Source organism: Ylistrum balloti, unplaced genomic scaffold (assembly GCF_031769215.1).
Source record: "Ylistrum balloti isolate Yb309-2 unplaced genomic scaffold, AGI_CSIRO_Ybal_v1 Utg371872, whole genome shotgun sequence".
Lineage (NCBI taxonomy): Eukaryota > Metazoa > Mollusca > Bivalvia > Pectinida > Pectinidae > Ylistrum > Ylistrum balloti.
The window spans coordinates 1-18,214 of record NW_026782925.1 but is presented as its reverse complement, the minus strand read 5'-3'; the positions used below and the strand labels follow the sequence as shown (position 1 = coordinate 18,214).

Sequence of the window (18,214 nt, the reverse complement as noted above, 5' to 3'; positions counted from 1 at the left end):
TAACAAATAAACAAATTGACGCTTTAAGATATCTAGATAACGAAATCAATTGATTTGAAGTGTCAGATTTTAAAAATATTAAGTAAATTAACGTAGAGAATTTAAGATTTATTAGATTTTATCGTTCTCGAGATATAAATTGTTCTCATAATCTGTTGTTGGCTTTGGGTCTGTTGCCGGGACTGGTTGCGACGTACACTATTTCAACACAAGCTGTATTTACTTCCGGTTCCGGTAAACTGTCAAACGCTGCACTCGGCACACCTCGGCCGATTCCGTTCCTCCATCATTAATCAAATGTAAATATTGCACCATTCGTTTAAAAATAGGATAGGTCGAGAACAGGTATTCTAAAACATTATTCCATTGTAATGTGATTTTTGTTGTCCATTTAAAATAATAATTAAGTTCATGCACATGGGTTTGTGTTTGATGTTACTTCAGGTTGGTGTTACACGGCGACGGCGCGCCGATTTACCAAACAGTTAAACAAATACAACTCAGTACTGCATAACGCAACCAAACCCAAGTGTCGATTTACCCAACACTAACCAATAAATAGAGAATGCATGGTCAGTGTCTTAAACTATCAGTTTGGTGGGGTAAAGAGATGTACATGTAACCAAAGTGACATTGTTTTTTTTTACTTCATTTTTATATATATTTATAATTGGATTACACCAGAGACGTATATTTCACATATATATACGTCTCTGATTACACGTAGAATTCATTAGAATTTTACCATAGGTTTTTATTAAATTGCAGCCAGTCTTACTGAAATTTCCAAATGGCTATACTGACTAGTTTGAAATGTGAAAACAGTTTTCATTTAATTATTGTCTAACTGTCCACATAATATTAAACAAAACCAAATTAGCTGATTTAAGTGAATTTGATATTTTTGACTTTCTGGATTTTTATTTTATATTCATTTAATTCATTAATATTGTACAATGAAACATCATTTAATGACCCTCTCAGTATTATAACCACTTCACTATTACAGACATTTTCTTTCATCCCTATATATATCCTTGGTTCTCTCAATAATGCAACCTGCTTATAACAAATACTTACCCGTTTTGGTAGTCTTAAAGACCACTTATTACTGTAAATCATGTATTCTCAAGGGGCTCAACTTTTGTTTGTGAGTTTTTTTGTTTGTTTTTTTTTTTTTTTTTTTTTTCAAAATTGCTGTTTTGTGGACACTTAATTTTGTGGATAAATAATGCTTAGTCAATCTACTTATAATCTACTTACACAGTTCTTAGACATGTGGATCAGTGGATTAAAGAGTACCCACATAATTAATGAAAACAAACCCTCTACAGAAATTAGTGTTTCTACAGTATCAGCCATTGACCCCATGATTGCAACCCGATAATTCAAACTTAGCTTTTGTGTATGCATTACATTATTCATTTATTAGAATAATTATCTTACATTAAATGTTAACGTTAAAAGTTTTGTCCAATATTAAAAGGAATGGCCATGTAAGGGTACATTAGAAGTTCTACATGTGAAGTGCATACATTTATTTACTGGTACATGTATCATACAGAGCTAGCGTTCTTGAAAGGTCAATTTGGTGCACATTAATATCAAGACCACTCAGACCCCATAAGGCTGTGTTAATACAGGAGGTTCAATGTAGCTATGTATATATTAATGGTTATATCTTTCAATGCTTTCAGATCAGTTTTGATGGCAGATTCAAGTAGTAAGAGCCAGACAAGTTATTTCATCGCCAAGTGTGACAGTATAGCGTCTTTACGTAAATGTATTACCACATCCAGATGGGCATGTAGATGTCGCAAGACGCCTCCACACCCCAGTGACCTTCTCACTCGTGCCCGAAGTAACAGTGACTGCGTTATCATCATTTTCAGTGTAAACAATTGTCATGGATGGCATGGTTTCGCTGAAATGGCTAGTGACATTGAAATCCATAAGAGTGTAAATTGTTCTTCAGTGGGAACAAAAACAAAATGTGAATATTCCACGACCACAGAATATAGTTCTGAAAATACAGAACATAAACATGCCACTGATCAAACATGTACAGATTCTTATCAATCTGACTGGAATTTCTTTGATGTGAAATGGAAAACACATTTTTTGAATGACTTTGGTGAAAGGTGTCTCAGCTTCCAAGCAACAGATCAGGAACAGTATAGACTGATGGATGGGACACCTTTGAACAAAGCACGGAATTGGCAGGAAGTGCCATGTGATTTAGGAAATAATTTATGTATTTTGATTGATGAATTTTACAAAGAACTAAAAACCAAACAACAACAAAAAATAGAAATGGCAGCCAAAAATTTGCCTGTTCCTTTTTTTCATTCCTCAGATGAAGTAGATTTGATGAATGAAAATTGGATGAAGATATCTGAGAAAGTCACAAAGGAGCTTGGAAGCATTGTAATGGCATGTCCATTTGGTAGCAGGAGGTAGTGCTTTACAAGTTTCATGATTTATATTCCTCACACAAACTCAAAATTTATTTAAAGAGAAAAAAACTTATTGTTCCACTCACTTATAAAATCTTGAACTGTAGATGCACGAGAGACTACTCTATTACCCAGTTGTGTATTTCCACAGAGGAAAAGTATCAGAATGGTCATGTAAACTGCATACTGGTGTCTCATGAAATGAGATGCATGGCTATGTAATATGATTAAAATAGAAATTTTAACAGAAGACATAGATCTACCTCACATTCCCTACAGGATATTAAAAGAAATGTTAAAGTAAATCTAATCTTTACATGTACTTCATTTTTAGAGAATATAAATGACTTTAGAAAAAGTTATTATATATAATTGTATGACAATATCATAAATTTTGATAGCATATACAGATGTATATATGTCACTGAGTCAGAGGTAATACATGTATTATATATATATATATATTGTCAGAGTTAATACATGTATTATATATTTATACCTTGTCAGAGGTAATACATGTATTATATATATATATATTTTGTCAGAGGTAATACCTGTATTATATATTTATACCTTGTTAGAGGTGATACATGTATTATATATATATATTGTCAGAGGTAATACATGTATTATATATATATATATATTTTGTCAGATGTATATATATTTATACCTTGTCACATGTATTATATATATATATATTTTGTCAGAATACCTGTATTATATATTTATACCTTGTATAATATATATATATATATTGTCAGAGGTAATACATGTATTATATATATATATATATATATATTTTGTCAGAGGTAATACTTGTATTATATATATATATTGTCAGAGGTAATACATGTATTATATATATATATTTTGTCAGAGGTAATACAAGTATTATATATATATATATTTTGTCGGAGGTAATACATGTATTATATATATATATATTTTGTCAGATAATACAAGTATTATATATATATATTTTGTCAGAGGTAATACCTGTATTATATATATACCTTGTCAGAGGTAATACCTGTATTATATATATACCTTGTCAGAGGTAATACATGTATTATATATATATACTTTGTCAACGGTAATACAGAAACTATGTAAACATATGTATACATTTACCTACAAAGGATACCGATTTTCTGTTTCAGGTATAACCTACACACCCCTACAAGTGATATGGACATGTTCCTGGTGTACCAGGCCAGGACACATGACATTCTGGGCTTTAACCCTCCCAAGCAAACTCTAAAGGTAAAATGATAGAAAAAGGAATTTTTGAACAATCTTCAACGGGATTTATTATATATTATTGATATCAATTCTAAGACCATAATTATATCAAGATCTGCTTAATTTGTGATTAAATACACTAAAATTGTTTTGTTTTTTTAATTTCTTGTCAGAGTAATGAGCCTGAATCATGTGATTTTACCATTCATGAGATATTTCGTTTCGGAGAGCTCCTGATGTCCGGAGACCATCGCTGTGTGGAGACGTTATTTCTGGCAGATAGTTCACTGGTTCACACAAGTCTTCCATTCAAACATCTTCAACAAAATAAACACTTGTTTATAAACAGGTAATGGCTATTGTTACTAAATCCTCTATTCAAAATATAGGTAGAATATAAAAAATGTAAACATCTCACATATATTGAATGGATAAATGCTTATGGCATTTCTTTTTAGAAATTGCCTTGATAAGTACCTGCGTGATGCCTGTGGGAGCAAGGGAACAAAACTGCTTCATCGCTGGACAGATGGACATGAAGCAACTGAGGTCCTGTCCCAACGCATGGCTAAACTTGCTTACATCATCATACGTTTATTGCAGAATGCAGTGTAGGTTTATTTTGTTAATTCTCTGACAAGAAATAAACAAATTAGTAAGTGAAAAGAGGCTGCTCCATCTTAAAAAAGTAATTAATACTGACATGTTCATAAGATTGTAATCTGAATTCTACATAGGCAAAACAGACACAAAATATGGAAAAATAAAAGGAAAATTCGTTCAAAATATGACCAAGTGTTTCAGAGTGTAAGCCTCTTCAGCTTTATGGACAGCACCTGCTAAGTAAGCAATGCCATGTCCTCTAAAGCTCAATCTGATACTATTGGCTGTCAAAGAATTGGTCAACTCAATCCTCCATGGCTTTGGCAAAGGATTCCTAAGAAAAAACATTAGTTCTTTTGAATATATTCTGATTTCAGGGACATCGTTAGAGAAGGTTCAATAATGGTGTATCGACCCAAGGAATCTGCAGAGAGGAAAGCATTGATGAACATTCGACAAGGCAAACCAACAATAGGGGAAACCTGGGACGAGATTAATAGGTAAGTTATTATTGACAGAGGGGTTACACTATCAGTGGTTGTGGTTCATTCAAGCTAGTCATTTTCCAATAGTTACAAAAATAACGTGAGTTTCAGCAAGTGTTATATTAACTTTAGGAAAATAAATAACGAGAGTGAAATAAAGACCATATATAACAACCATGAGTTTATGTGACTAGTTTCTACCACAATAACAAGAGGCACAGGGGCCTGAAGAGTCATCTGACTATAAAGACCTGTATATATGCAAGAGGCCAAGTAGGCCGCAAAAATGCCCAACTACTCATCAGGTTACAAAGAAGTCATTGTTGGTTCATAAAAACATTTTCTGCAAACTTGAAATTATATTCATTATACATTCTACTAAAAAAATATCATTACTCCTGACTTTTTGCTTGATGGAAATCTTAAGATCAAATCTCATTTGACCCTGGAGACCTAGATGATATGCCAATGATAGGTCAATTACCTGAATATATTGGTAGCCCTTCATCCACTTATGTTAAAGAACCAATATTAACTGACTGGACCTTTTTACTATTGGGAAGAAGTGGTTTGAAGATTTTAAACACATATGATCCCTGTGACCTTTACAAAGAGAAAACGTCAATCACATGGACAAAACTGGTAACACTTCATCCCAGCATGCCACGGTCTGTGACCATGAAAGCGGGTCAAGATCATTGACATGAACACATTTCGGAGCACTTCATCCCAGCATATAACAGGTCAAATATCATCATTCTGGGCCATTTTGTTATAGAGAAGAAGCGGTTTAAATATTTTAACATATTAGACCCCTGTGACCATGACAGTGTGTCAAGGTCATTGATTTAAAACACTTGGTAGCCTGTCGTCTTAGCATGCTACAGGCCTAAGTTATTTAAAGATTTTAACGTATTTAACCTCTGTAACCTTGAAAGTTAGTCAAGGTCATTTATTATAACAAACCTGGTAGCCCATCATCCCATTAAGCTACAGGTACAATATTCGCACCCTCAGCCTTTTGGTTATTGAGAAAGTCATTTGAATGAAAAGTTTACACATGAGATACAACGACAGACGAAACATGATGGGTGAAACACAACGTATATTGGTCATCCTGACCCTACAGATCAGATGATCTAAAAAAAAAAGCTATTCCAAAACAGAATTGACATGTTCTCTACCTTAATGTGTTGCGCTTGCATCAGTTGGGGGTACATGTACACTGTAGTGATATGACCTTTTTTGAAATGCCGCTAATTAATATGCAAAACTGACCATTTCAGAAAAAACATTGAGATATTGTAACTGATTACAAATAATTAGAAATAAATTGGTTTTAACTTAGATACTGGACAATCAACTCATTTGCATGCCCTTTTTGTGTCTCTTTTAAGTATTTCAAGCTAAGCTTGCTAATATGTAAGAAATATGTTGATTTTGAACCCTTTTCAAGCTAACAATGCTTAGCTTAGCTTTTATCAATGATGTAACCCAATCCTTGATTGGCAGTCAAGTCTCTGATGTCAACCTATCAGGAAAGGTCAAAACATTTACCTCTGTGACATACCCCACTAAATAGTATACAGTATACATTGTTTCACTGAAGCATGCTTTTTTCGAATTTGTTTTATATTTTGCAAGATTTTGAAACATATATTAAACAAAAATACACTCCGACACATCTACATATATGATAAAGGGTAAAGGGGAATAAACTTTGTATAAACAATAGGTCCTAGGCCCACTGGGGTAGGGCCCATAGGAGAAATAGAGCAAATTATGCAAAGTGCTATCCCTCCCGGAGGAATGATTGGAATTTGCCCAAATTTTGCCTGGAACATCTTTTTATGCAGGGGAATCAGTTAGAAAATTATGCATTTTTGCCTCCTGGGGAAGGGCCCATTTATGGAAATACTTATTCAAAATCCTTGTCATTTTGTAAGAATATTTGGATTTTATCAAGATTTGGTCCGAAGCATCCTTGGGGAAGGCTAATGGATTTTGTAGGAATGATGGGTCTCTGCCTTCTGGGGCATGAGTGACAGGCCACAAAAGATGAAATAAAAAACCCAAAAAGCCTTCTTCTGAAGGCATGACAGGATTCTGTCTCAGTTTGGTCTGAAGCTTAAAAGGTTTGGCTGACCTCCGAGGGAGAGGATTGGGGCCCAGTAGGATATAGTGCATGTTGTGTGCTTGGATATTTAAAATTTCTTCTCTCTTCTAGTTTGGAGAAGCAATTTTATCTCAGCAAAATCAGATGAGAGATACAGGAACCATGGGCCTCTTGTGTCAATAAAGCCATGTTGACTGACCATGATGGATAGAGTCGGCAAGGTTTATGCTCCCTGATATCATACTTATGTATTTATTTTACTGCTGAGACTATTATATTTAAGATAATCAGTATAGATCTTTTAATTTTTTTTAAATCCGTCATAAGAAAATATTGTTTTAATTGTAATTTCTAATAACGTCCCCAATATAACATAAACAACCTGCTTTGAAGTAAAAGAAAAAAATCTTACCACCCAATGGTTATCCTATTAATTACTATATCATAAAGGTGTTTGCTGGAAAATTCCTAAACATTCAACTATTCAGTTATAATTTAATTTAAACAAATATCACAAGTACATCCAAATTATTTTTTCAACAAGTTTTTTCAACCTGACTTTAAGACCATTAACGTATTTGTTTGTTAAATTCATTTGAGTTATCTCAGACTTTTGGGGTTTTTTGGTTTGATTTTTATTTCCCTATAAAAGCTTGTAAAACTATTTTGTCGGTAAAAGTATTTATCAATCCAATCTGCAGTTAGTGTATTGTGTGAAATGAAGTTCCAGCGGCACTTCCGTTTAAGGCGGATCATATGTCCATTTTGATGGTTTTGAATTCTACCACACGCAATAACATAAAGCGCTAAAACATATTTTGTTCCTTCCAATATCACGACAGCCCCAGGCATGAGTTCATAGCGACACATTCATTTCTTGTTTCTAATGTAACGGAAGTGCTTCGTGAAATAATGAGACCGTGATTTGGTCAGTTTTGTCAGTAAGTGAAAACAACGATTTCCTTACCTCCTGTCACCACTGTGTTTTTTTCGTTTTACTCTCAGTTATATATGCGGTTTTTGAAATTTTCGAGTACTTTAGTTAAATCCGTTCCATTGTATGGAATTATATCATTCCAAGCAACTAATACATACAATGTATTTGACGAAATATTTTCAACGAAACATTTGAATATATGTCATGGTTGTGCTGAATTTAGGCATCATTAGATTTACGTGCATGCGGTATTTTAGCTGCTAAATCATAGTATCATTTTATATAACTGGTTTAAACATCATAAACAGTTAATATATTTCCGCTGAGGTGATTTCGACAAAATTATTCTGTCTGATTTCTTAAATACAGGATGAATATGTAATTAATAAGCATGCACAATGTAACATGTTCTGCACAAAAGATTTAGCTTTTAACGATTAAGCTGTTTTTGAGGCCATTTATCTTAGAATCTATGTTATTTTTCCAGACTTCTGTCATATGTAGAGGACAATAAGGCTAGCGTCCCGGAATATACAGATAACATGGCTAAATTTCTAGAGGACTGGCTGATTCAACTCAGACGAGAACACTTCTCATAATTCAAGATTTCATTTTAGATTTACAAGAAGATCCTGAATGACAAATTTCCGTTTTATCTTTATCAGATTAAAACATTTACCATATATTGTTTGCGTATTGTTTATGACATAAAGAACGTGCCCGACACGTGGTAGCCCACTGTAATTTGTTTTCCATCAAGTTAACATTCATCCGAGTTGTTACCTTCAAATATTGTACTACATTCTTGACACAGAAAAAACTGTCATATTCGTATTAAGCCATTTTTATTCAAACATATTTATAATAAAAACAGAACAAGACATTAAACAAATGCTATGATAATACAAATGCACATGACAACATCGCTCCGGAATTTCTTCCTAAACATTGCAGGGCGCGATTTTATTGACCATAAAACCATGACGTGATTAAAAAATAATGTTGTACACTTTGATTGTGAAAATAATAGTAACAGTAGTCATTACTTTTATGTACTGATCATATCAATTGTCATTGACACAGTATTATGATAGTAGGCATTGTGTCCGCCAATACAGTGCAAATCAGAAGGCGTCGTTAGAGATCTGGACCGTTCCTTTAACTACAGGTCTATGACCTGTTCTCAGACTGCCGTGGCGTCGCCAGGCGTAGTCGTAACGACGTAAGGAGTTCAATGTGTTGGCTTTTGTTGGTTTTCGGTTGACAAGTTTCAGTCGCCTAACAGCAACGCAGCAGCCTTTCGAGAGAATTTCCTCAATCTGACTTCTAATATCTTTCTGTCCGAGAAGACGATGTTCCCATTTATGTGGAGAGGTAAGTCCATGACAAATTTTGGAATACATTATATGTCTTTTGTGACCAGGAGCTGTTTGAACTGAAAACTCGTAAATGGAAGGCCTTGTCAGTTTCCCATCAAATATTTCTTTCCTTCTGTAACCAAGATGGGTGCCATTTCTTTTATCCCAAAGTTCACTATCAGTTTTATCACATGACAGACAGGTTTGCCACGCGCTCCATTTTCGGCCTGACAGAGAAAAGTTGGATTCAGACACATTTTCTCTTCTCAGTTTTGGTGAAACTGTTTTCTAAAAAGGAAAAAAACAATAGATTGTTACATGTGATTATATCACTAATATATATTATGGATAATTTAATTTCACGAAGTCTGAAATTAATAATGATACCTCGATAACACCGTTTGCAGTGCACATAAATTAAATCAATAACTCGTCTATTCGTAACATGGATATGTTTAAATAATCATTTAATTATGTACCTTGCCTACTGTGCGAGGCTTTCCTGTTCGGGTAGGCTTTGATCCCAACGATGGTTTTCCTAACTTTTTCTTCATACTTGTTACAGACGAGACTTTTGTGAGGGAAGGCATTTTGATGGGAGGTGGAGGTTTTGTTACAGTTGTATCCGTCTCTGTGACGTCATGGCTACTGTCAGTCCGTCGGAGAACTCCAAATAACGAGTCCAAATCTTTGTTAATTCCCGTGATAGCTTCTCTTGCCCTCACTTCCTTTTCGTAATCCTGAAATGGAGAATACATTTCGAGTCGAGTTTCGATCACTTATATCTTTTTCAATCTTGAAAACAAATGAATCACATCAGATTTGAAATTTACCAACGAAATGTTTTATTGAAAATATTTTATACTTGTCATTTTTAAAAAGTGTAAAAAAAAGGGTTGATATGATTACACACCTGTAAAAATTCAGAGCCTTTTTCTCTGTAGCAGATCGACATGATAAAATCGAAGATATTGGTGAACTGGGCAAGTTTTAGGTAGTGACCTCCGGTGACCTTGGCTATGGTCTGATAGAAGTGGTCTGCTCCTGTGTAATTCTGACACTGCACGGAATAAATTCGGACACCCTGAAAAATCAAAAGGAAACATTCTTAGAGGCAATGAATCAAACTTATACATGTGTGAACTACTGAATCAAATAAGGAAGTAACACTAAGATGTTTCTTTGACAGTCCTCATTTTTAGGTGCATGATCATAAATATACTCACCATTTTCGATAGATCTTCTGCTTCCGTCCTCCAGTTCAATTTCATTGTGTTCTGTGGATAACTTGGTTTATGTGGGTTATTGTCACCCATCATCACTAACGCTCTCTGTGATCCTGGCGTCCAGCTCAAACTCTTGACCTCGTGCAGAACAAGTTCATAGCACTCGTCTGCGTCGCCACCACCCGTTCTCCCTACATCATTCACCCACTTGCACAAAGTCGACACGTCGGTAGAGAAGTCGATGTGTTTCGTGATGTAGTTGTTTTTGTCACAATAGTCGCCATGAGCGAAGACGGCTATCCTGATGCCGGGGATGTCGGCCTGGAGACGTTGGATCATGTCCTGGATACGACCACGGACCTCATCCAAGCAGCTGTACATTGACCCAGTGGTATCAAATGAGAAACATATTTCCTGTAGTCCGCCTGGGGGTAGAGCCATCTTTTTTTCTGGAATTATTTGTTAACTTTGATTAAAAGAAATACATTAATCATTCATTTTTTAACTATTGTTTTCTATCTTTTTTTACACTAAAGATGGTTAGCGAAAAGTATGTCAAGAGTATTCATACTTCTTTCTTAACTATTAATAAAGATTTGACATTTTAATAAACACTGCATTTTATAACCATAATTTTATATATTACAGATGCGAAGTAAACGGGCACTGACAACGAGCCTTTTCAGAGTTGAATTTTAAAGTTGAGTGTATAGAATACAAAACTTTAAAACAAATACTTTCGCTGAGCAATTTGAAATTATTGTATTGTTTCTGAACGTAATATGTTATTTTATGCATTTAAATATATATTTATATGATACAAATACTTGTACACAGTATCTATAAAAACACTGTGTTTATATAAGTTATTTTAATATGAATATGCGATGTCAGTAGATATAGAACCTTACCTGAAGCACAGCTAGTATGTATATGGGGAACTCTGCACGGTGGCAATAGTTGTTATGTGAAGCTGTGTGTATTGGCGAGCTTATATATACACTCCGACCTGCTGACGTCACATCAGAACGAACACGAATAGCTGACTCGTCGGAAACGAGATTGAACTTGTCCAGGATCCATTCATAATTTTATACGTCAGTGTGAAGAAAGAGTTCCGAATGAACTACAAAATAATGTAGATTAGATGTTCCGAACGGGGTTTATTGATTACTCTATAATAAAGACTCATGAAAGAAACTTGTTTTCATATCATTGAAATGATCGAATTAATTTAAGGTCAATTTTGTCATTAGTGAAGCAATATATTTTTTTCATTTTAATTAAATTTTCAAATTGATTTACAAGGATTTCGTGTAATAATATAAAAGAGAATTTATTGACAAAATTTTCTACTCAAACGAATGAAGAACAATTGTAAGTTACGTACATTGTACCTGAGTTTAAGAATATCTAGATGATGTTGCTAGTATTTTCAGTTGACGTAAGTACTACTTCAAATATTTTTTTTAAATCCTGACAGCGAACCGTTGCGAAGGTGAGATATCGTTATAAAGTAGTATCTCACAGGTACAATTTATAGAAGGAGGGAATCGGAGGGTATATCATATTTCTTTGTGTTGTATTCGTTGATTTCGTTTTCCAGGTTAACCACGTTCTGTTTAGAGAATTCTACATGCATTATTCACTTAGAACTACCAAGATTAACAACTTGGTGTTTATGATTAAGTACCCCTCCTTAATACATTTCTTTTTCTCCTTAATATTTACAAGAGTATACGGTGTAAACTTCCTCATATTAGCCGTTGTTTCGTCTATTTTACTTGAAGTTCCAAACTTTTCAACAGGTATATATCTTTCATCGTTTAATGTTATTTTAACATTAAGCTTATTAATGTAAAGGACGCAAGTAAAAAAAATATTCTATATAAGAATTAACACCAAAAAGTATCTTTTGTGTCGATAAAAAGGGAAATCAGTTAAGGTGATACTAACTTGATGATGTTGAGGTGATGTTGACATTGTGAGAACGTGATGCTGCCACTGTGATAATGGCGTGATGTTGAGACTGTGATGTTAGGGTGACGCTGACGTTGTAATGTTGAGATGATGCTGTCGTTGTGAAGATGGTGATACTGAGACTGTGATCTTGAGGTAACGCTGACGTTGTGATGTTGAGACTGTGATTTTGAGCTGATGCTAACACTATGATGGTGAAAGAGCTTTAAATACAATCTTTTGAGCTTTCTGAACAATTTTCTTTGGACTGAGATGGAAGGTCTGATCATTTGCTAACGTTTCTGTAAAGGAGTGGTTATATATTTTGAATTTTGGAATTGGAAAGTTGATTAAATTTGGGTACATCGTTTGTCCTAAAATAAAATTGAAGAAAAATTGAATCAGTGGAAGATTAACTATATGTAACATAGAAATTTCTTTTCGTTACTTTATCCCAACCTTGGTGGTATAAAAATACATCGGCATGGTAAACTAAGTACTAAATAAATACAACCTTTAATAATTTTCTGACCACTAGGACAATTTAGAGCTAACATTGCCATTTTGTACACAAGAAATTTGACGGAGACACTTCTGTCATTGATGATCATAAGGTATTTGGAATAAATCTGAAATTATATGGTGACTATACTGTTTCCTTCTAATTGTAAAATATAGATGAAAGATAGGAGATTTTAGTCACTGACGATAGGGCTTAATGAAATGAACATCAAAATTATCGTTGTCTTGTGAGAAACACGTTTGGAGTTACTTATGAGACAAAATAGTAAAGTGCTTGTTGTCAATTGTATATGTAAAATAGACTGGTTCACCTATCTATTGTGTTATATGAGTATGTGTTGCATTGATAGGTACTAGAAGGAACCTCCAATATAATGTATAGTACTGATGCCTTATATACAAATAGCCTGCAAAAGAGTAGTAATGTAAGGAATTTAAATGGGACGTTGTTTTGATGACAGACTCAGCTGACTCACACATGCGACGCTGACGTATGAGACCAATATTCCTTGTCAAGATGAAGTTGAGTTGTTGGTTCACACAGCAATCCAAAATTCAGTCGTTTGACTTCCCATGGTTTTCCGGAGATGACCAGGGGTATGCAAAAAGATAATCACAATCACATCCGATATATTAGGACTACCAAAGACAACTAAAATGTAAAGGAAGAAAGGAAAGATAAGTGTCTTTTTGTCGGTACAAAATTACACCTAAACACTAAAATAATTAAAATGTGGTAAGTAGAGAGAGAAATCAACCATCGTCATCAGCGATTTCTATGTGTGGTCCGCAAGTTATTTTTCTATTCTACTGAAAATTGCTGAATTGCTTTCTCTAACACGAAACTCTGAAACCCATTGCAGGTAAAAATTTTCTATGTTCCCAGTTTGTTTGCGTATGACCATCCCATTTAACCAAGTATTACCAAACCTTAATTTTTTTCATCTGGAGTTTTCTTATCATAATAAGTTTGTTGATCATGATCATTTTGAGGTAAGGAATTGTTTTAGTTGGACTTGGGGTGGTTGCTAGGATGGAGAGGCTGGAGTACTCTGTTTGAATTATCTTTTGATCTTGGCTGGAGCTGACTATATAATCTGTTATTGATACTAATACTTATACGGTGAAATATCATAAAATGTATACAGTAAATTATACGGGTTTTTTGGCACTTGGTATTCAGACACATATATATCTCTAGATTGATATAAATTCTTGCATTTACGAGTTACGAGTATACAGTATACATTGTTTCACTGAAGCATGCCTTTTTAAAATTTTGAAATATATATTAACAAAAAACACTCCGACACATTCACATATTTATGATGAACGGTAAGGGTGAATCAATTTTGTATAAAAAATAGGTCTAAGGCCCCAGGGGGTAGGCCCCAATCGGAGAAAATCGGGCAAATCATTCAAAGTGTTATTCCTCCTGTAGGAATAATTGGAATTTTCCCAAATCTGGTCTGTAGCATCCTTTTTAGTAGTGAAATCAGTTTAGTATAGTGTCGCATTTCTGCCCTCTGAGTTGGGGCCCATTTAGGGAAATTCTTAATCGAAATCTTTCTGACATTGTAAGATGACCAAAATTTGGTCTGAAGCATCCTTGGGTGAAGACTAATGGGTTTAGTATGAATGGTGGGCCTCTCAATCGAGGATATGAGTGGCAGGCCACATAAAATGAAATAAAAAAAAATGGAAAGCCTTCTTATGTAAGAATGGTAGGATTCTGACTCTATTTGGTCTGAAGCATGAATGGTTTGGCTGACCTCTGAGGGACAGAGCATTGGGGCACAATGGGATAAAGTGCGTAATGTGTGCTTGGATATTTAAAATTTCTTCTCCGTTAGTTTGGACGAAGCAATTTTATCTAAGCAAAAACCAGATGACAGATACGGGATCCAGAGTCTCTTATTTCAATACAACAATGTTGACTGGCCATAGTAGAATAGGGCGACATCATGATTTTGTATATATTGAACTGCTGAAATATTATATTTAAGAAAATAAGTTTAAATAAGTTAAAATCTTTTATTTCTTAAAAAATCCGTCTGGAGAAAATATTAGGTTTTATTGAAATTCTTGATAACGTTTCAATATTACATAAACTGCCTGCTTTGAAAGAAAAGAAAAAAGTCTAACCTTCCAATATTTATCCTGTTAATTATTGTACCAATTATTGTGTTTGCTGGAAATTTCCTAAATATTTAATCATAATTAAATTCAAACAGATATCACAAGTACATTCAAATAAACATTTTTGCAACCTGATTTTAACACCATTACCGTATATTTTATCTAATCAATTGGAGTTATTTAAGACTTTTAGTTTGATTTTAATTTCCTTATGAAATTTATTTTGTTGGTATAAGTATTTATTAATTCAATCTGCAGCTCTTATTGAGTGCTGCGGTAAGTGTATTGTGGAAATGAAGTTCCAGCGGATCATGTGTTCAGTTTGATGGTTGTGAATTCTACCACACGCAATAACATTAAACGCTTAACAAATACATCTGGTCCCTTCCAGCACCAGGAAAGTACACCACAAATTGTGTCAAATAATTTCATAGCGATACATTCAATTTTTTCATTTCTTGTTTCTTATGTAACCGTAGTGCTTCGTGAAACAATGAGACTGTGATTAGGTCAGTTATGTAAGTACGTAAAACCAATTATTTCCTTACCTCCTGTTACCGCTGTGTTTTTATAAGTCTTTAGACGTTGGTGATCCAGATCGTGATATGCTTTTGCAATTAAAATGTTCATGTTTACATACAAATTAAGAAATCCATCACGGCAGAAAAAATAATATGCCGTGGTTTTTTTGTATTTTTTTGTTTTTTTTTTTTTCAATTTTCGAGTACTTGATAAAGTCCTTCCCATCGTATGAAATTGTATCACTTCGAGTAACTAATGCAGACAATGTATTTAACGAAATAGTATCAACGAAACAACGAAATATTTGTCATGGTTGTGATGAATTTAGACTTCACCATCATTATATTTACATGCTTTTGGTATTTTGAACTACCTGCTAAATTATAGCATCATATTATATTGGAAACTGGTTAAAACAACGTAAATAGTTGATATATTTCCACTAAGGTGACTGTGATTTCAACAAAACTATTCTAATTTCTTAAATACATGATGAATGTGTAATCCATAAGCATGCACGATGTTGTAACATGTTTTGAACAAACAAAATTAAGCTGTTTGGGAGGCGAGGCCATGTAACCTAGTTTCCGTGTTATTTTGTCAGACTTACTTCTGTCATATGTAGAGGACAATAAGGCAACGTCCCAGGATAATCCAGATAACGTGGCCAAATTTCTGGAGGACTGGCTGATTCAACTCAGACGAGAACACTTCTCATAACTCCAAATTCCATTTGAGATTTACAAGAAGATCCTGAATGACAAAAGACATTTATCAATTTAGATATCTGTTTTGACTTTATCAGATTAAAACAGTTTCTATATATTGTTTGTGTATTGTTTATGACATAAAGAACCTGCCCGACACGTGGTAGCCCACTGTAATTTGTTTTCCGTTGAGTCTACATTCATCCGAGTTGTTATCCTTCAAATATTGTATTACATTCTTGACACAGAAAAAAACTACCATATTCGCATTAAAACATTTTTATTCAAACATATTTATAATAAAAACACAACAAGACATTAAACAAATGCTATGATAATACAAATGTACATGACAACATCGCTCTGGAATTTCTTCCTAAACATTGCAGGGCGCGATTTTTACAGACCATGAAACCATGACATGATTAAAGATAATGCTGTACACTTGTGAAAATAATAGTAGCAGTTATCATTACTTTTATGTACTGATCATATCAATTGTCATTTACACAATATTTTGATAGTAGCCATTGTGTCCGCCAATTCAGTGCAAATCAGAATGCGTCATTAGAGATCTGGACCGTTCCTTTAACTACAGGTCTATGACCTGTTCTCAGACTGCCGTGGCGTCGCCAGGCGTAGTCGTAACGACGTAAGGAGTTCAATGTGTTGGCTTTGGTTGGTTTTCGGTTGACAAGTTTCAGTCTCCTTACAGCAACGCAGCAGCCTTTCGAGAGAATTTCCTCAATCTGACTTCGAATATCTTTCTGTCCGAGAAGACGATGTTCCCATTTATGTGGAGAGGTAAGTCCATGACAAATTTTGGAATACATTATATGTCTTTTGTGGCCAGGAGCTGTTTGAACTGAAAACTCGTAAATGGAAGGCCTTGTCAGTTTCCCATCAAATATTTCTTTCCTTCTGTAACCAAGATGGGTGCCATTTCTTTTATCCCAAAGTTCACTATCAGTTTTATCACATGACAGACAGGTTTGCCACGCGCTCCATTTTCGGCCCGACAGAGAAAAGTTGGATTCAGACACATTTTCCCTTCTCAGTTTTGGTGAAACTGTTTTCTAAAAAGAAAAAAAAAACAATAGATTGTTACTTGTGATTATATCACTAATATATGTTATGGATAATTTAATTCCACTAATTCCGAAATTGATAATGATACCCCGATAACACCGTAACAATGCACATAAAATTAAATTAATAAGTCGTCTTTTCATAACATGGGTATGTATAAATAATCATTTAATTATGTACCTTGCTTACTGTGCGAGGCTTTCCTGTTCGGGTAGGCTTTGATCCCAACGATGGTTTTCCTAACTTTTTCTTCATACTTGTTACAGACGAGACTTTTGTGAGGGAAGGCATTTTGATGGGAGGTGGAGGTTTTGTTACAGTTGTATCCGTCTCTGTGACGTCATGGCTACTGTCAGTCCGCCGGAGAACTCCAAATAACGAGTCCAAATCTTTGTTAATTCCCGTGGTAGCTTCTCTTGCCCTCACTTCCTTTTCGTAATCCTGAAATGGAGAATACATTTCTAGTCGAGTTTCGATCACTTATATCTTTTTCAATCTTGAAAACAAATGATTCACATCAGATTTGAAATTTACCAACGAAATGTTTTATTGAAAATATTTTATACTTGTCATTTTTAAAAAGTGTAAAAAAGGGTTGATATGATTACACACCTGTAAAAATTCAGAGCCTTTTTCTCTGTAGCAGATCGACATGATAAAATCGAAGATATTGGTGAACTGGGCAAGTTTTAGGTAGTGACCTCCGGTGACCTTGGCTATGGTCTGATAGAAGTGGTCTGCTCCTGTGTAATTCTGACACTGCACGGAATAAATTCGGACACCCTGAAAAATCAAAAGGAAACATTCTTAGAGGCAATGAATCAAACTTATACATGTGTGAACTACTGAA

At 34.3% G+C, this 18,214-nt stretch overlaps 3 protein-coding genes across 4 annotated transcripts; 1 reads left to right on the top strand and 2 right to left on the bottom strand.

The window, feature by feature from the left end:
* The first annotated feature begins 240 nt into the window (after positions 1-240).
* Positions 241-8,471, top strand: LOC132563818 (uncharacterized). 2 transcript variants are annotated; one of them, XM_060228573.1, is made up of 7 exons: positions 241-299; positions 1,698-2,456; positions 3,620-3,722; positions 3,875-4,050; positions 4,160-4,312; positions 4,682-4,804; positions 8,330-8,471. In XM_060228573.1, exons 2-7 carry the CDS (start codon positions 1,708-1,710, stop codon positions 8,439-8,441), a joined length of 1,416 nt encoding a protein of 471 aa, XP_060084556.1. In that variant the 5' UTR covers positions 241-299; positions 1,698-1,707; the 3' UTR covers positions 8,442-8,471. The 2 variants fall into 2 exon arrangements, with proteins under 2 accessions (XP_060084556.1, XP_060084555.1); XM_060228572.1 differs by having other exon boundaries at positions 299-345.
* A 495-nt stretch (positions 8,472-8,966) lies between these two features.
* LOC132563799 (uncharacterized) lies at positions 8,967-10,867 on the bottom strand. The gene is made up of 4 exons (XM_060228549.1): positions 10,427-10,867; positions 10,114-10,284; positions 9,680-9,940; positions 8,967-9,488 (listed from the first exon to the last, which is right to left on the bottom strand). Exons 1-4 carry the CDS (start codon positions 10,865-10,867, stop codon positions 8,967-8,969), a joined length of 1,395 nt encoding a protein of 464 aa, XP_060084532.1.
* A 5,962-nt stretch (positions 10,868-16,829) lies between these two features.
* LOC132563821 (uncharacterized) lies at positions 16,830-18,147 on the bottom strand (the record flags this gene model as incomplete). Its single annotated transcript, XM_060228576.1, has 3 exons — positions 16,830-17,351; positions 17,554-17,805; positions 17,977-18,147. Coding segments are annotated over 3 exons (945 nt in total), but the record flags the coding sequence as incomplete, so codon positions are not given.
* Positions 18,148-18,214: the final 67 nt, after the last annotated feature.